At 44.1% G+C, this 20,215-nt stretch overlaps 1 protein-coding gene across 1 annotated transcript in view; it reads right to left on the bottom strand.

Annotated features, from left to right (window-relative positions):
• The window catches only part of LOC310862010 (metabotropic glutamate receptor 7-like), a gene marked incomplete at its 5' end in the record, with an annotated part of 184,899 nt that extends 164,950 nt beyond the window's left edge, over positions 1 to 19,949 (bottom strand). Inside the window, one exon of the mRNA XM_083769746.1 lies at positions 19,284 to 19,949. Within this exon, the coding sequence (XP_083625872.1) occupies positions 19,284 to 19,949 (666 nt within the window). The remainder of the gene's footprint in view (positions 1 to 19,283) is intronic.
• Between the last annotated feature and the right edge of the window lie 266 nt (positions 19,950 to 20,215).

Raw genomic sequence — 20,215 nt, 5'->3', positions numbered from 1 at the left:
ATATGGCCAGCACACTCTATAGTAGGGAGGATTATCACAACAAAACAAAAAAAGAAGTGATATTTGAATTAAGTGAAATCACTGAATATACCTTTAAAATGGGACATTCGGCATAGTGAGTATTTTTTTCTTCTTTTAGTACTTTAAGTACGTGCCCATCGCAGTCGGCCACCGGCCTACTTGGGAACGATGCAACTTGGGAACCTAATAATATACGTCGTCATAGCACCCGTTTTAACTGTCAGCCAGTGTCCCACATCAGATCTGTGTATGTGCCTGTGTGTGAAGACTGCAAACTGAAAAGTGTACTTGGCAATCAATTCGGCCCACTGGCAGAGCCTGTTTGTTTGAGCCTCATTTGGCTGAGGCAGAGGTTGGAAATTGCACAGGTGAAAGGAGTTGGCCTCATTAGGACCACTGGCAGAGCCTGGCTCAGGTGAAAGGAGTTGGCCTCATTAGGCCCACTGGCAGAGCCTGACCAGAGCCTTTTGTCGTGGTTCTGGAGAACCATGAGTCCGAACCATAGAGTATTAAAAGGATAGAGACTGAACTGGCGCGAAGCTCCGCCCCCTCCGCTATTCATGTCAGTGGAAGTTGCTCAGTGGCGTTTTGAAGCATCCGGAAGGCTGCCGGAAGGGCAGTCTATTTCCGCATTTTTTCGCTGATTCAGCATTTGGGCACCAAATTTTGGTGCCCAAATGCGGAAGTGCAGCTGGGCTTTAACATTGAGCGCTCGGTTGCACGGGGTTTCCTCGTCAAGAATCCACGGATGCCGGCAGTCCTTCCTCTTACCACTAGGGCCCAGCGCTTCAACATTGAAGTGCCTAGCTGGCCCCTTGGTCTGAACGACTCGATACCTGGCACGCGTGTGTCGAATGTGAAGTCGGTGGGTCAAACGGTTCTCGAGTTACGTGCATTACAACCGTACACACACACACACACGTTCACGCAGACAGACAGAGACGTAGCACATTTATAGTAGGATTTGTATGCCAATACGATCATAAACAGTGGCGGCTGGCAGTGATTTTGAGTGGGGGGGCTATAAGACATACATCATACTATATGCTACTAGTTCAACCTGCAGCAATAGCATCATATTCCAGATATCAAAGTACAGCAATGACACTATAGGCCTATACTTTGTTACAGCAAGTGCTCCACAACAAACACCCCACTGAACATTGTTTGTATTTGTATGTACAGAGAGCTGCTCTTACTGTCATTAATAATAATGACAGTAAGAGCACAAAATGGAATAAAGACGCAAGCAACTTGCAAGGCACACACACATGCACGCATGCACGCGGCACCGAAACAACACAAACACACGCACACAAACAAAGCCTCTCTCTCTCTCTCTCTTCCCAACTCAATGAGAGCTCGAGACACTTTCAATGTGATTAAACCAGCGATTATGTTTCTTAACTTTGTGAGATGAATGAAGCAGACCACAATCCCTTCATGTGGGTCCAAGCAGTGTCTGCAGCTGTCTGCCCCAAGCAAGAATTTCAAACTCATAAAACTTTCTCCTTTCCTTTTGTTATATCCAAAATGGAAGATACTGTATGCTCCCAGTCTCTTAAATAAATTTTCCCCTCCACGGACACGGAATAAAACGGATTATAAAGTAAATAATAAACTTATTTCATTTAAAATACTTCCACCCGCCATTCTTTCACATCATAAACAACCACACACGAGCAGGTGCTGTGATTGGTCAAAAGCCAATGACCTCACGGTCTGAGGCGGGCATTAGGGCTGAACACAGCCCTCTATTGGCTCTGGGGCTGAGGGATTTTAGCCCCAATGGCAAGTAAACCAAGCAGGCGTGTCTTGTCAGCTGTCAATCATTCAACGCAATGAAAGCCAATGGAAGCCTTTTGAGCTGTAAAAAATCAGCCCATTTTGACCCGTTTTGTGTTTTTCTTGTAACTATTTGATGCTGTTGCTGCTTTAGATTATACCAGAATATAAAAGTATCTATTCTAAAACATTTTAATAATAATTTCTCATCTTTACTCCATAAGATAGGGACCACACCTTTCTGTGTGGAGTTTGCATGTTCTCCCCGTGTCCCCTATAGGCCATGAGCCAAAATCCCCAAATTGCACGTTATGCATCCAAAGGGTGGGCAATTTTATTTTCGATTTTCTGACTAGCTGTACATCTCTACTTTATAGTTTGGCATGATAACCATTGCAAACTCGTAGCTTAGTGGTGGTTATCATACGTTGAATATGTGGACCCCTATATTGTCACCATCAAAATGTCCTAACAAATATATGGATAACTTTTGAACCTTAACTTGTGTCAAGACTAATGAAACCACTTTTCTGCATAATTAAAACATGGGAAATTGTTTGGAATGGTTATTGTACTTGTTAAAAACTTCTATATATGCTTAAATGGCATTTTAATGCAATATTTCCATCCCAAATATGATGATTTTTGAAAAAAGCTAGCAAATATACCCATTTTAAAAGTGTATGCTGAGACCCAACATGTTTCTAATGGCAATAGAAAGCTGCCCATCGTTCTAAGCTTCGATTTGAGTGGTAACATGTGGTTGTACCTCCTGACATACTGTCAGAAATGTGATAAGTGATGACATGAGCCAGCGTCCCAAAATTGAGCTATGGTATCAAATGGGCGCGGCAAGGCTTGGTGTTTCTTTCTTTTCGCGTGGGTGTGTGGAGGGCACCCAGGCAGCCCAGCACCCATCCCCCCCCCCCCCCCCCCCCCCCACGCACACACACAGTGCCTCCCACAATGAATACAATTGGAAAGTCTAGGAAGCGGAGCATCTCTCCAACAACATCATCATTCCCCATTTACAACTCTGGTCAGAGAGTGCGTCCTCCAGCCATAGTCAGCCTAGATGCGGACGCAGGGAAACAAATCCAGGATGCCAGGGTGAAAAACTTGATCTGGCTGCTCACCAGGATGTCAAACCCAGACGACCAAACTATCAGCAGTTGGACTGGATTTAACATCCTCATCCGCACTGACATACAAGTCGTCCAGGACACTGTGGGCTACCTACCAACAATCAATGCCCCAGCTACTGATATGTCGACTGTCAATGAAATCCTCACCCAAACTCTGAACATCATGGAGACCTTGGAACTGAACGAGATTGTCTGTGTCTTTGACCAAGCTCTCTACGCCAAGGCCACAGAAATCACTTGGAAACATGAGAAGTTCAGTAACATCATATTGAGGATGGGAGCGTTCCATACCATCTGCAACTTCCTATCGACCATTGGGAAGAGGTTTCAGGATGCTGGCCTCCGTGACCTGTGTGTGGAGTCTGGTGTCATCGCAGAAGGCTCCATCACAGCTGTGATGGAAGGGCGCAGGTACAACCGTGCTGTCAGGCTTCACAAAATTGTCTATGAGGCCATGATCCTCACATCCTACAGCTGTTTCAAGAGTATCTTGATTCCCTCAGAAACGGCAACCCTCTGGCAGCTTTCTGGATGTCATACCTTGACATGGTAGAGAACATGCTGGATTTGATTTGCGCATCAAGAGAGGGGGATTGGCTGCTTAAAGCTGCCAGAGGGTTGCCGTTTCTGAGGGAATCAAGATACTCTTGAAACAGCTGTAGGATGTGAGCACAAGATGTGTCATCTATGAGCGCTGTGAAGGTTGTCTGTGACACCAGATCATGGAAACCTGATATGATCTTCAGGGTTTCTTCCAGATGGTGAACCTCTGCTCTGTGGTTGACCTGGATCCATGACAGAAACCCCTTCCATGCTAGCCTCATCATGGCCTCATAGACAATTTTGTGAAGCCTGACAGCACGGTTGTACCTGCGCCCTTCCATCACAGCTGTGATGGAGCCTTCTGCGATGACACCAGACTCCACACACAGGTCACGGAGGCCAGCATCCTGAAACCTCTTCCCAATGGTCGATAGGAAGTTGCAGATGGTATGGAACGCTCCCATCCTCAATATGATGTTACTGAACTTCTCATGTTTCCAAGTGATTTCTGTGGCCTTGGCGTAGAGAGCTTGGTCAAAGACACAGACAATCTCGTTCAGTTCCAAGGTCTCCATGATGTTCAGAGTTTGGGTGAGGATTTCATTGACAGTCGACATATCAGTAGCTGGGGCATTGATTGTTGGTAGGTAGCCCACAGTGTCCTGGACGACTTGTATGTCAGTGCGGATGAGGATGTTAAATCCAGTCCAACTGCTGATAGTTTGGTCGTTTGGGTTTGACATCCTGGTGAGCAGCCAGATCAAGTTTTTCACCCTGGCATCCTGGATTTGTTTCCCTGCGTCCGCATCTAGGCTGACTATGGCTGGAGGACGCACTCTCTGACCAGAGTTGTAAATGGGGAATGATGATGTTGTTGGAGAGATGCTCCGCTTCCTAGACTTTCCAATTGTATTCATTGTGGGAGGCACTGTGTGTGTGCGTGGGGGGGGGGGGGGGGGGGGGGGGATGGGTGCTGGGCTGCCTGGGTGCCCTCCACCCACCCACGAGAAAAGATAGAAACACCAAGCCTTGCCGCGCCCATTTGATACCATAGCTCAATTTTGGGACGCTGGCTCATGTCATCACTTATCACATTTCTGACAGTATGTCAGGAGGTACAACCACATGTTACCACTCAAATCGAAGCTTAGAACGATGGGCAGCTTTCTATTGCCATTAGAAACATGTTGGGTCTCAGCATACACTTTTAAAATGGGTATATTTACTAGCTTTTTTCAAAATCATCATATTTGGGATGGAAATATTGCATTAAAATGCCATTTAAGCATATATAGAAGTTTTGAACAAGTACAATAACCATTCCAAACAATTTCCCATGTTTTAATTATGCAGAAAAGTGGTTTCATTAGTCTTGACACAAGTTAAGGTTCAAAAGTTATCCATATTTGTTAGGACATTTTGATGGTGACAATATAGGGGTCCACATATTCAACGCATGATAACCACCACTAAGCTACGAGTTTGCAATGGTTATCATGCCAAACTATAAAGTAGAGATGTACAGCTAGTCAGAAAATCGAAAATAAAATTGCCCACCCTTTGGATGCATAACGCGCAATTTGGGAATTTTGGCTCATGGCCTACTAGGGTAGGTCTGCAACACTGGTATGAAAAACTCAGCTCCACTGGTTTATTTGATTCAACGTTTCGATCCTGTAGGATCTTCTTCAGAAAGCATTCCTGAAGAAGATCCTACAGGATCGAAACGTTGAATCAAATAAACCAGTGGAGCTGAGTTTTTCATACCAGTGTTGCAGACTCTATTTTTTCTATTGTACTGCCTTTTGTCTAGCACCTGGGCTAGAGTGGAGGTGCATGCTCTATTTCCTCTACTAGGGTAGGTACCCTCACAAAAGACATGCAGTAATCCTGGTCTCTAAACTATCTCCCCAGCCGGGGCGCCTGATGGAGAGGAAAGGAACTGGTCGGAATAACGTGTTCCTTCCACCCGCTATGCCAACTGGCTGGGACCCCTAGAGCCCCTCCGAATCCCCCCCCGCCTCCCGGTCCCCCGAACAGAAGGACACCAGTTCACCTCAGTTCTTTTTTTTTGCCTCCTCCGTCTCTGTGGGAACATGAAGAGACAGAATAGCTTGGCTGCACTCCCTGATGTAAATGTCACCGGGACGAAAAAATAAAAATAAAGTATAAGAATCTATCCCAGGATTCATCCGACGAGGAGGCGAGGAGCTCCCAGGCAGTGAGGAGAGGACACGGTTGCCAAGGTTCCTCAGTTGTGAAGCATTTCTTGAGCCCGACACTCGCTTTGCCTCCACGCACGCCGAGCGCGGAGAGAGGCGATGCGAGGGTGATTTCTCAAAAGGTGAAGCGTAACAATGCTTTTTTTTTTGGCATGAATTCAATCGTTTTGCTGATATGCTTTTTAAAATTAGTATGCTCTTCTATAGTGGCTGCAACTATCGATTATTTCTTTACTTATGGATTACTCTATCGATCGCTATTTTAACATTATCTAGTAATAACTGAGAAGCATGTGTTTTTTGATCATTTGTAAATTTCTACAGATCGCCTATGTCGACATAAAACGTTGCATTTCTATTTCTTCCCCTTAAATTGATTTAGAACAGTAACAATGCATTCAGAACCGTAACAATGCTTTAGCCAGAAATTCTAACATTTAGCTGATTTCATTATTTTGTTCTCCCTTGAGGGGCTTCTTCTCATTTCAAACGGCAGAGTGAGAGGTGTGCACGTGCGTGCACACACACACACACACACACAGCATCAAAGTAGCAAATCAGACTATCCATGGCAACCGTATTGATCATGCCTCCCCGGGAGCCTCTCGGAATGAGGAAAAAAATCCATCCCTCACGTCAATTCTCCAGCATTAACCGATCAGCGGCCACTCTCATCCTCCATGCAATATTTAATGTCCCCCCACCCCCCACGGTCACAATATTTAATGTCCCCCCACCCCCCATGGTCACAATATTTGATGTCCCCCCACCCCCCATGGTCACAATATTTGATGTCCCCCCGCAACCACAATAAAATCTACAACCGCTGTTTAGACACCCTGATGGTTCATTATCACGGGAGGTGGGGGGGGTCACAATTAGAGTTCTCAAACTCTGCCCGAACCCGACCAGGCCCCGACCCGACGTTTTAGGGCTGGGCCGGGCCGGGCCGGGCCTCAGGCTCCATGAAAAAAATATATACATTGATTTTTTTTGTTATAATATTAAAAATAATAGCTCTGTTCCGTCTGTTTTGTGTATTTATCTATTATGAAGATTTATTTAATCCCCATGAGGATTATGAAAACTATTCGTCCCTGCTCTGTACGGAATTATCTGCAAAGTACCATGAGCTCTGCTATTTTCACACGAGCGTAACCTCTTAGTTTTATACTGGATCTCTTCTCCACTAGTCGCTCCCTGACATTTAGTTCTACTGGATCTCTTCTCCACTAGTCCCTCCCTGACATTTAGTTCTACTGGATGTCTTCTCCACTAGTCCCTCCCTGACATTTAGTTCTACTGGATGTCTTCTCCACTAGTCCCTCCCTGACATTTAGTTCTACTGGATGTCTTCTCCACTAGTCCCTCCCTGACATTTAGTTCTACTGGATCTCTTCTCCACTAGTCCCTCCCTAACATTTAGTTCTACTGGATCTCTTCTCCACTAGTCCCTCCCTGACATTTAGTTCTACTGGATCTCTTCTCCACTAGTCCCTCCCTAACATTTAGTTCTACTGGATGTCTTCTCCACTAGTCCCTCCCTGACATTTAGTTATACTGGATGTCTTCTCCACTAGTCCCTCCCTGACATTTAGTTCTACTGGATCTCTTCTCCACTAGTCCCTCCCTGACATTTAGTTCTACTGGATGTCTTCTCCACTAGTCCCTCCCTGACATTTAGTTCTACTGGATGTCTTCTCCACTAGTCCCTCCCTGACATTTAGTTCTACTGGATCTCTTCTCCACTAGTCCCTCCCTAACATTTAGTTCTACTGGATGTCTTCTCCACTAGTCCCTCCCTGACATTTAGTTCTACTGGATGTCTTCTCCACTAGTCCCTCCCTGACATTTAGTTCTACTGGATGTCTTCTCCACCAGTCCCTCCCTGACATTTTAGTCTAGTTTTTATTTGTTGACGGAAATGTATAATTTAGTCTTTATAGTTTTAGTCATCAGATTCATAGCTTAGTTTTGGTTTAGTCGACAAAGAATTGTTGTCTTAGTTTTTGTCAACGAATATAACACTGCTTTGGAAAACAACTTTTAATCTCAAAGGGACTTTTTTTTCTCCAATTATGTTTGAACACGGCGGCCTCTCATCCTCTGCTTGTGGCTAATTTAATTTTCTCTGTGGTGAAGTGCAGTCAATAATAATAATATGAATATGGAGAAAGGTGTAATTGCCATCAGGCCCTGTGTGCTAATCAGAGGCTGCATGACTGATGAGTGCTAAATGAAGTGTCAGATGGTGTGGCTGGCTGATTGCTGCTGAGGTCTCACGTCTCATTCATCATCATTACAGACGACTGTCGATACGATATGATCCGCTGGAGGTGTTACTTTACAATACTCGTATACCAAACATTTTTAACTCAAATCTTTGCTTCTGGGAGGTCACTGGAACAACATATTTTCAGATGGGGGTCGGCGGCCAATTACATATATTTTTGGGAGTCCTTTGACATGAAATCGTTTGAGAACGACTGACATAGAAACATATGTATTTCAGAAAACTGTCAGGATTTAGAAGACGCTCTGCTCTTGCACTAATAAAACCAAATCCACAATAATAACTTAACACTTACATTTTGTGCACTGTGCAGAACCAAGTGGCTCGTTTGTTAAGGAACCGGAATTGTTGGAGATATTTTATTTTCTTATATAGTTTGTTTTTTTCTGTTATGTAAGAGCTCACCAAGTCAAATGACTCATACATGATCACACCTGGCCAAATGAAGAGATTCTGAACAACTCAATGTGGCGCTCAGTAAAATAAACTCCTCAGTGTTCTAACTCGGAGAGAGAGAGAGGGAAAACAAGGTGAACGAAGCACGCACATCAAGAAAGTCAAAATGCCAGGCGGTACGGAGGGATGGAGGGATGCTGGGCGAAAAACAACAAAGATCAAAAGGAGAACAGAGTAAGTGAGCACACAGGATGAAACTCCAACTGTATGTCTTATTTAGAATATCAGCCTGTGACTTGTGGAGCCTGGTGGTGTGTCTGAGTGAGGAGGAGCTGTAGCAGACTCCACACCCCACACGGGTGGTAAATAAAACAATACCTTCGTGGCTTGATGCACACAATTGTCATTCTTCCATGAAAATATTCATTGCCTTAAGTCTGTAGTTGCTGAAGTGAACATCACTACATTCAAAATGTGTCACCTGGAAGTTGGGACCAACTACTGTGGCTTATCAAAGTGCTCATAAACCTCTCTTAAAGTCTCTCTCTTGTAGCAAAAAACATAAAAGTAAGTAAAATGAATTGGACAGCCAACTAGCACAGCTCAATTATTGCTCAAATGTAGAAACGAGATGGCATAGGTGTCTGACTCTAGATCATTTTCTTTGATTAATTGTGCAATGTGCAGCACTACAAACAGGTCCCCAAAAAGGGTCCATTTGGTTCCATTTGTACTCCTCCTCTCGACTCGGGGGTTTACTGAGAAAGGCTTTTGGAACGAGGCCGTTCTATTTCGTCTCATTATGGACGGCCTTTACTTTTTGGACTTTTTTTGACCACCAAACTGCATCGCATGCAAGATAGCCAATTCTAGTTCCAATTGCTTCAACCAAACTGCATCGCATGCAAGATATCCAGTCCTAATTCCAATAGCTTTTCCCACTGTACAGAAAAGGTTAGGAACTCGCTGCGTTTATGGCCTTGGAATTGACAATGATAAAGTGTCAGCCTGCAAAGATGCACTTATTTATTCGATTACGAATTTGATTAAACCGATAACCAAGAAGTACGCTTTTTGAGTGGTGCAACCACTCCTATAGACAGCTATGTGTGTCCCTGGGTCTGTCCCTGTGTCCCTGGGTCTGTCTATCCAAGCACAAAAATAGCGTTATAGCGTCTGTTCACCACCAATTGTCACTGTTGCACAGCCTAACACACAGACACACACAGGCCAGGGAGGAGTTCAGCACAGCACAGCACATCACAGCACACCACGTACTATGTACTGTAAACTCTTAATTTCCATTTTTCAGCCATTCAGTTGCAAAGAAAAATATTTGGGGACCCCCCAAAATAAAGGTACAGTACAGTACAGTACAGTACAGTACAGTACAGTACAGTACAGTACAGTACAGTACAGTACAGTACAGTACAGTACAGTACAGTACAGTACAGTACAGTACAGTACCACTCACTTCAGACGGGTCTGATTCTTTATTATATATGGTCAACAAATCGACACAAATGTCATTATACTTTATAATTGACTAAATGAATAACCCTGATTAGCTTCGCATGCGAAGCTAATCAGGGTTATTCATTTAGTAAATTATAATGTATGCTGATGTATACAATGTTGTTGCGCATACGTAAATACAGAAACTCGAGAGCTCTACGGCGTTGCAACGTGACACTCTGTTGAGCTTAGTGGACCAGCTGTTGTCAACACAGTCGTGGTGTAGAAAAAGGAGAAGGCCTAACATAGCGCCCTGTGGGACCCCCAGTCTCCTCCGTGTACAGGGTTTAAGTGGTCACATTGATTAGTTCGATCAACCCTTCCACCTCTAATACAGTGTAATGAGTCATTACAATACAAAAACAGAGTGACATACATGCACCCACAACCGAACCGACACGACCTCATTACAATAGCTCTGAAATTGCACTTGCTCTGCGCTTCACTTCATAAAAGGGTAGCCCCGCCATGGCATCCGAGTACCGGGGAAAAGGTTAAGAGGGACACTTAAAAAACGAGTTTGCCCTCCCACCGACATACAGACGTGTAGGTCTGTCTGAGCAGGCGTTGACACTAAGGTCCTTTCTGAAACCTGTCCCTTGACTTGAAGTGCTCTCGGGAGGTTCCCTCGTCAGGAAGTGCCCCTCCAGCTGTATCAAGTTCCCTTGATTAGGGTGCTGGGTATAAAAAACTCTTTGGAAATACAATCACCCTCCTTGTGCAGAAACAGGAAAGAGACACCATTTGTTGCCATGGTTACCTTGATACCATCATGCAATTTTGTTACCTTTTATTTTGTTTATAGGCCTACAGTTATATTGTATTGCATCGTGTATGTTTGTGTGACATGTGGATTTCATTAATATGGAAAAAGGAAATACAGCGTGACTGTCAAAAATGACATGTTATGTCATATACATCCATGGTGTTTATAAATCATTGTGTTAAAAGTTGTTTTGTTTGTGTGGTTTCATTTATAGTTTTTCACGGTGGGGTAAATAAAGAGCCCTTGTGAACATCAGTTGGAGCGTTGTCTATTCTGCATCAGATGAAGATTGTTTGGGAGGAGTTTATTTATCATTTATTTGTGGTGGTACTTCCATTTGTAGGTTGCGGTTTCCATGCGGACAGAGAGCAGGGCTGCACAAGGCAATCAAGTCTAGATCGGCACAGACTCGCTCTTGAGGGCTTTATAAGCCACTTCCACTCAAGGCTGCTTGGTTTCGGACGACACTTAATATGGCGCAGCCTCTCGTGAACGCGCATATCGAGGGCAAGTGTGCAGGGCGAGTGGCGAGGAGCTGGTTTCAGAAAGGTTTCCCACCTGCCCCTGGCAGGTAAATAAAACACTAAGGGTGGCCCACCTGCCCCCTGGCAGCTAAATAAAACACTAAGGGTTGCCCACCTGCCCCCTGGCATGTAAATAAAACACTAAGGGTTGCCCACCTGCCCTGTGGAGGCTAAATAAAACACTAAGGCCCTTTTTGAAACCGCCTCCTCGCCACACACACTTGCACTCAGTATGCGCGTTCACGCAAGGCTGCACCATATTAAGTGTCGTCTGAAACCAAGCAGCCTTGAGTGGAAGTGGCTTATAAAGCCCTCAAGTCTGTGCCGATCTAAACTTGATTGCCTTGTGCAGCCCTGCTCTGTGTCTGCATGGAAACCGTGACCTACAAATGTAAGTACCCCCACAAATAAATGATAAATAAACTGCTCCTAAACAATCTTCATCTGATGCAGAATAGACAATGCTCCAACTGATGTTCACAAGGGCTCTTTATTTACCCCACCGTGAAAAACTATAAATGAAACCACACAAACAAAACACATTTTAACACAATGATTTATAAACACCATGGATGTATATGAAATGTCCTTTTTGACAGTCACGCTGCAATTCCTTTTAAAGGTATATTCAGTGATTTCACTCAAAAAACCTTAGGTTTCGTTTTTGGCTGTGGGACCCAGCCTTTCGTCCAATCAGGATAGAGAGTCAAAAACGAAACCTAAGGTTTTTTGACCCCCAGGGGTTAACTGGGGACAGGGAGGAACTCCTTATATGGCCAGCACACTCTATAGTAGGGAGGATTATCACAACAAAACAAAAAAAGAAGTGATATTTGAATTAAGTGAAATCACTGAATATACCTTTAAATGTCCATTTTAATGAAATCCACATGTCACACAAACATATAGGCCTACACGATGCAATGCAATATAACTGTACAAACAAAATAACAGGCAACACAATGGCATGATGGTAACCATGGCAATGAATGGTGTCCATTTCCTGTTTCTGCACAAGGAGGGCGAGTGCATTTCCAAACAGTTTTTTTTATACACAGCACCCTAATCAAGTCAAGTCTAGTCAATTTTATTTATATAGCAAAAAACAACAGCAGTTGACCCAAAGTGCTGAATCAAGGGAACTTGATTCAGCTGGAGGGGCACTTCCTGACGAGGGAACCTCCCGAGAGCACTTCAAGTCAAGGGACTGGTTTCAAACATTAAGGGTTGCCCACCTGCCCCTGGCAGATAAATAAAACATTAAGGGTTGCCCACCTGCCCTTGGCAGCTAAATAAAACATTAAGGGTTGCCAACCGGCCCCTGGCAGGTAAATAAAACACTAAGGGTTGCCCACCTGCCCGCGGCAGGTAAATAAAACTTCCCGGCAGGTGGAGTCTGCTTTCAGGTTGCCTGACAGGGCAAAGTGCTCGTTTAGGAGGGGGACACAACCGTCTATAAACACAACACCAGATATCTGTCTAAAGAACTGAACGTGGCCAGAGCGCTCCGTCTTCTGTTCTATGGAATGTAAAATTAGAGTCTATAATACTCTTATATAATGTGTCGTCCATGCTGCTACGCTTAAAAATATACAATAACAATAAGTGTGAAACCCATCGTCATGTTCATAGCTAAGTAGTTATTTGGCATGGTATGACATTTATCATCGCATAGCCCCGGAAAGTTGAACGGTAATTCAAAATGATCATTTTATAATGGACATTTACTTTTCGGGCAAGTGGGCATGAGCTTTGGGCAAGTAGAACATGACCTGTAATTGCCCGACGGGACCTCTGAAAATGTAGTGTACTGTAAAGCTCTGCCTGCCTGCCTGTGGCTGCATAGGGATCAGTGTCGGCACCGCGCTGACAGCGGTAAGGTGGCACACAGGAGGAGGCAGAGAGGAGAGGAGGCAGAGGAGAGGATATCAGCATAAATGCAGAGTGACTGCCTCAGCCGTGGGAAGGGGATGTGTGACAGGTGCTGCCAATCCATAGAAATCCCGGCTGATTGCCCCGGCATGACGACACTCTAATCCTCTTTCTGTGCGCCATGGTGTGGTTTGTGAGTGAGGGCGTCTCACCTACGCTTCTCTCTCTCTCTCTCATAGACGAGCCACCCTGTTCCTGTGTGACTCTTACTAACGAAAGCCTGACTCACACCACGTCGTCGCACAGCAGCGTCGTGAGGGGGAAAAAATAGCCAAGCTACAAGCTCACGGCCATGAATTGACAGTGGCACAGTCGTTAGCGCTGTCGACCTCACAGCTAGGAGTACAGGCTTTAGTTTAGACATACTATTGGTCCGACTGTCATTAGACCAACAACCTATACCTCAAACCCTAACCTAAACCTAACCACAAGCACAAAGAAACATGCAGTAATCCTGGTCTCTATACTGCCTCCCCCTGGCCAGCCAGGGCGCCTGATGGAGGGGAAAGGAACTGGTTGGAATAACGTGTTCCTTCCACGCGCTACATCCTACCGGGGAAACTCTCCACCTTGCCAGGTGATAAGAAGCGGCCTGCTCTGCTCACTCCTCATGCATTGAAGGAAGCATGAGCTCAGTTCGGGGTTCTCCCCAGGTTGGCAGAGGGAGTGTAGTGGCACCGGGTGATAAATGGCTTATGCTGTGTTATGCAGACGCAGATTTTAGAATGTACATATCTCAAATTCTTATTTTTAGACAAAAAACATTAAAGCTTGATTTGCGGATCATTTCTCTAAACGATACATGATCCTTTCTTACAAAAAGTATGTTTTGGGTGGATTAAATCAGGGGTACTCAACGTTTTTTGGCTGGGGACCCCCGGAAATGCTTTGGCCATGTCTCGTGATGATTCATGTCATGATGCTAACAGGGTTGTGGTTGGAACTATTAGTACTTCATGCCATGATGCTACAGGTTGTAGTTGGAACTATTAGTATACTTCATGTCATGATGCTACAGGTTGTAGTTGGAACTATTAGTATACTTCATGCCATGATGCTACAGGTTGTAGTTGGATAGATAGATAGATAGATAGATAGATAGATAGATAGATAGATAGATAGATAGATAGATAGATAGATAGATAGATAGATAGATAGATAGATAGATAGATAGATAGATAGATAGATAGATAGATAGATAGATAGATAGATAGATAGATAGATAGATAGATAGTTTTTATTAAAGTGTCCTACATCATAAGATGCCCAGCCCGCACGGGCTTACAAGACACTCACAAAATTGTACCTAATACATATACACAAATAGACAGTTACTCATGGATACATCGTTCTCCAACGTAACTGCCATGCCTTCTCTATGAATTTTCCAAAAACAAAAACTTCATTACTGAACAACCAATTTAACATAAAACACTCAGACATCCAAAACAGATCTGGGTTCTTATCCTGAATATTTTCAAATAAAACGGTTCTTAAATCATGGTATAGTGGACAGTAGAAAACAAAATGAAACTCATCCTCTACAACTCCCAGGTCACAAAGAGCACACAGTCGCTGCTCCTCAGAAACGCCAGTATATCTGCCAACCTCAACTGCCAGAGGCAAAGCACCAGATCTTAACTGGGCACAGAGGGACCTCTGTCCTCTTTTTAAATTAAATGCAACATAAGGTTCAGTCATGTAATCCTCTTTAAATTGAATATAACTTCTCAATTTCGCCTTCTTCACAATGTCCACCCTCCATTTCTGCTGATGTAACACTGACAGTTTATATTTGACTGTATTAATGTTACAATGAAGGTTATTTAAAAAATATGGGTTTAAGTCAGAAATTGAGAAAATTGAGACCTCTCTTATCCACGGATGATTACATCTTATTCCAATTAAATATATTTTTTGTAAGCCTCTCTTCTGGCAGTTGGATAAGGCGATTCCATAACCTGATCATCTCACATCTCTGCTTTGTCAGGCAGCTTTCCCAACCTGTGTCACCTTCAATGGCCAACTTAGTGGTATACTTATGCACCCCGAGAAAACACCTCAACGCTCTACTCTGAATGTTTTTACATTCGGTAGCCTCCTCAAAGCCCCACACACCTGCTGCATAAAACAGAATGGAAGAGACCATGGCGTCATAGAGCTTGGTAAATGTAGCAAAACCTAAATCAGGGCAAAATTTAATTTTACTTAATATGGCACCTAATGCTCTACCTGCTGAGTCAGCCAATACATTCTTTCCCTCAGAGAAACTCATATATTCATGAAAAACAAAACCTAAGTATTTGTATGAGGGGGAATAAGTCAAAGATATTGACCCGAACATGAAACTGTGGTTACTTTGCTGTACAGCCTTCCTTCTGAAGTGTATAATCTGAGTTTTCTCTCTGTTAATCGAAAGTCTCCATTTACTGCACCATAGACATGCAATATTCAGCATTTTTTGTAAATTTGACTCATTTTCAGCCATCAGAGCAATATCATCAGCATATAAAAGAATACTCAAATTAATGGTTTCCATTGTTATACCCAAATTGGCCTGCTTAATTTCCTGGGCTAAATCGTTTACAAAAAGGGCAAATAAAGTGGGGGAGAGCACATCACCTTGCTTCACACCAAATGGTGTGGGGAACCAACCAGTTCTGAGGTCATTTAACTGGAGGCAAGCGACTGGGGCTTTGTATAAAGCTTTGATGGCATTATAAAATGTACCACTAATACCAGAGCAAAGTAACTTATATTCTAACAGGTCTTTGTTGATCCAATCAAAGGCTTTTTTAAAGTCAATAAAACAGACAAATGTGTTTTTACCCTCCTCTAATCTAGCTCTTACTATAGATGATATAACAAAAATATGGTCAATACAAGCCCTGTTTTTTCTGAAGCCGTTTTGTTCATCCACCAACATGTTACTATGCTCCAGGTAATCAGTAAGTCCTTTATTTAAAACACTGGAATAAAGCTTATAGACTGTACTGAGCAGACTGATGCCTCTATAATTTAGAGGCACTCTAGGATCGGCCTTTGGCGATTTTGGAATGGGTATAATTATCGATTTGTCCCACACAGAGGGTGTGATGCCTGTATTGAAACAAACTTGACATAAGGAATGCAGTACAGTCAACATTTGAGGGGATTTAAGCACTTCATTGGGGAGTTCCTCCACACCTACTGCCTTTTTTAATTTAGCTCTGTCTATAGCATCCTGAACCTCCTTTATGGTACTCACTACTTGGGTCTAAAAATAGCTACACTACAAAAAACGCTACTTGGTTCAAAAGGAGTGAAGCTACCATCGAGCTACTGATAAATGTAGTTAAGCTATGTAGCTTCGCTACTTGTAGCTAGCTACTGCCCAACACTGGTTATACCATTATTCAGTATATGCTGTTGGTAGTATGTTGTATGCTCATTGCACATCCTCTCCTCCAGCTCGCATTTCAGTTTACATGTTTCTTTTAGGAACTGCTCATTGAATAGAGGAAGATTACAGCAAGCATACAAATCCCTATAATCATTTTCCCACCGTCTTACTATCTGATTGGTTTCAAATGATGATTCACCATTTTCCATTAAGATCTCCATTGGTAGCAGTTTACTCTTTTGGGGACCCAATTTATTTATTTCTCTCCAAAATAATTGTGGATTGTTAAACTGTGTTTGGTCGATTTCTATGGCTTGCCCTCTCCTAAAACGTCTTTTATAGAACCTAAGCCTTCTATCAAAAGTAGTTTGGCATTGTTTGTATTCATTCCGAAATGTTCTGGAACTATTAGTATACTTCATGTCATGATGCTACAGGTTGTGGTTGGAACTATTAGTACTTCATGTCATGATGCTACAGGTTGTGGTTGGAACTATTAGTATACTTCATGTCATGATGCTACAGGTTGTGGTTGGAACTATTAGTACTTCATGTCATGATGCTAACAGGGTTGTGGTTGGAACTATTATATGCATGTATGCATGTGCACTATAAAGAGTGGGTTCTAAAAGCATGTTAAGTACTTTGCTGGCTGTATTCTCTGGTTAAACAGCTACTTAGGGTTTGGTTTGTCTTAATTTATCTAAAAATACACAAATGCATTATTGACTGTCACAATCTGTTACTGCAGATCATTAACATAGACGCGGTTTGCTCGGATGTTTCTGGTCGACTCGCTTTAAAAGCCTCTCTCAGAAACAGAAGCTGTGTGGAATAACCGTGGAAAGAGACTCACCACTCACCCAAACAAACACATATCTCTGTTTTTACTAAAACTACAACAGATCAGATCTACTAGATCAGATCTACTAGATCAGATCTACTAGCTCATACTAGCTCATAGCGCGGCCCGCGCTACGAGCTTGTAGATATGCAATTTTTTTTTTATTATGAAAATGTGACGCAAATCTTTCAATATATATCCTTTCAGAGCAAACATTTTTAACTCAAATCTTTGCTTCTGGGGGGGTCCCTGGAACAACAATTTTTCAGATGGGGATCGGCAGCCAATTACATATAATTTAACGGCTGACATAGAAACATTAGAAGACATTTGTAGAATCAAACCACACTGCTTCGCTGTCTGTCGAGTCGTCGACCCGTTCTGAGAACACAGACAGACAGTCCATTAGGCTACTTTCATCCAACAACTCAATTAAGTCATTAATAAGTCAGTTAGAGGAGCGGAGTGGATCCCACACAAACGAAAAAATCAATTGGCATACAAAAGCTTCACAGCCCCCTCCACTCCCCACCCCTCCCCTCTCATCCCCTCCAACAACCAAAACGTGCTGTAACCAATAATTACAAGTGTCTGTAATCAAAGAACCACCGAGCAGGCCAGCGATAGTCAGGGATGTGTTGATGCTGAGCGTTCTGTCTGTCTGTCGCGCTGTCAAGCAGCGTTTTACAGATGTTGCAGGGAGCTGTCCTTTCAGCACCACTAGAGATAGGCCTATACTCTCTATCTCTCTCGATGGTGTGTGTCGCTACTATGAGTCGAACATAACCGATCTGCAAGCTGCCGCGGGGGGGCGACGCGTTCATTCTCAGATGCTTGAAAAGATCTGTTATTTCCGGCAAGCGACACAAGATTACCATGTCGGAATAATTTCACCCTCAAGTCTCACAACAACCACTATTATATATATAATATTTCCTTACAGTAGGACAGACAATCTCAAAGTGTGATTGTATGTATGTCTTTAAATGTCTTGATGAATTGAATACCTTAGCCTGGATCGACCACAATGGAAACAACAAGCCCCATATAGGGCTTATAGTGTTATCCTTCTAACAATCATTGAAAATCTTGTCACACATCAATCAATGCACAATACACATCAATCAATCAATCGCCTATTTTGTTCCCCTCCTTTCCCCTTTTTTATTTCTCCAGAATAGAAATAAGTCTACTTCATAACTACAACCATCTTTATCAGTGGATTTTATTCCTATTCCACACAATATATGGATTAAATGTAGCCCCATATGTGCCCTCTCCCTACGCTCATTCTGTAGCTCCGAGATGAGGTCACACACTGGGCCCCTCCCACCGCGTTTCAGAAACGGCGCAAGTTTCCGCAAGAAACGTTTCTTATCCTTACCACACCATTAATCCAAAACGTGTAGGGCCCATGTAGGTTTACACCAATTCAAATTTAGGAGCGGCCCAGAAAATCCAACTCGCCATTTGAACTGAGCCTTTCATGTTTTCATGCTTCCATGTTTATCAAGGAAGTGTGCGTGTGCGCGTGCATGTCGAGTGAACTGAAGTTAGTTGGAAATTTTCGACCAGGTGAGGCGCCGGGGAGGCGCTAAAGCTTTTCAACTTCCTTGATAAACATGGAAGCGACTGACAAAAGACAGGACGTAAAGGCTCAGTTCAAATGGCGAGTTGGATTTTCTGGGCCGCTCCTAAATTTGAATTAATAGTGTAAACCTACATGGGCCCTACACGTTTTGGATTAATGGTGTGGTAAGGATAAGAAAAACTTCTTGTGGAAACTTGCGCCGTTTCTGAAACGCGGTGGGAGGGGCCCAGTGTGTGACCTCATCTCGGAGCTACAGAATGAGCGTAGGGAGAGGGCACATATGGGGCTAGATTAAATGCTGCCACACACACACACACCCCCTACCTGGAACAGTCTGAGGATGTTGGCCACCATGATGGACACGGAGCTCTGCGACGCTCCGATCACGCCCACCACCTTCTCGGGCTTCAGGAACAGCGGCGGCTCTCCGTTGGTGCAGCGCACGTCCGTCGTGTCCTTGGCGATCAGCGCCTGCACCAGCGTCAGCGACTGCTCCAGCGCGTACGTGTCCCGCGAGCACGTGTCCAGCACGCGCGCGCCCAGCGTGATGTTGGGCAGCAGCGCGTCATCCATGTTGATCTGGTCCAGCGCGTACATCATGGCCTCCAGGCGGTGGACGCCCGTGGACGCCTTGATGTCCCCGCAAGGGGGGGAGGTCCCACCCGACGACGAACCCCCACCGCCGCGGGCGTGCACGGGGAACAGCCCCCCCAGGGTCAGCTGACCCTCCACGCGGATGGAGTGGGGGGGCGTGTAGGAGGAGGACGAGGAGTCCTGCGCCCACGCGGAATCTACTACGAGCACCGCCAGAACTACCAGCACTACTACGGTTCTCCACAGCCAGAGCCCTGCAGGGGTCCACGCAGAGCTAGGAGGAGGCTGATGGGGACCCCGGGGACGTCCAGAGCACGGAGGGGTCCATGGAGAGCTAGGAGGCTGATGGGGAGACATGGTGATGCCTGGCGGGGTCCGGGGACCTCTAGGAGACATGCTGATGTGCTCTGAACTCACTGAAGAATCCGATGAATTGAGTATGAAAGACCCCAATGGAAACAACATGCCATACAACGCTGTCTTGGGTTATAAATCCTCTTAATAGCAGACTGTATTGAACTGTACTTTCTTGTACTGTTTTCCTGCAAACTGTTAATAAAGTATTCAATCAATCAATGGTGCGGTCTGAACTCACTGGAACCAATGAATTGAGTATGAAAGACCCCAATGGAAACAACAAGCCATATAAGTGCTTCCTTGCG

The sequence above is a fragment of the Protomyctophum parallelum genome (assembly GCF_964188405.1).
Source record: "Protomyctophum parallelum genome assembly, chromosome: 7".
Lineage (NCBI taxonomy): Eukaryota > Metazoa > Chordata > Actinopteri > Myctophiformes > Myctophidae > Protomyctophum > Protomyctophum parallelum.
This window is presented reverse-complemented; position numbering and strand designations above follow the sequence as displayed.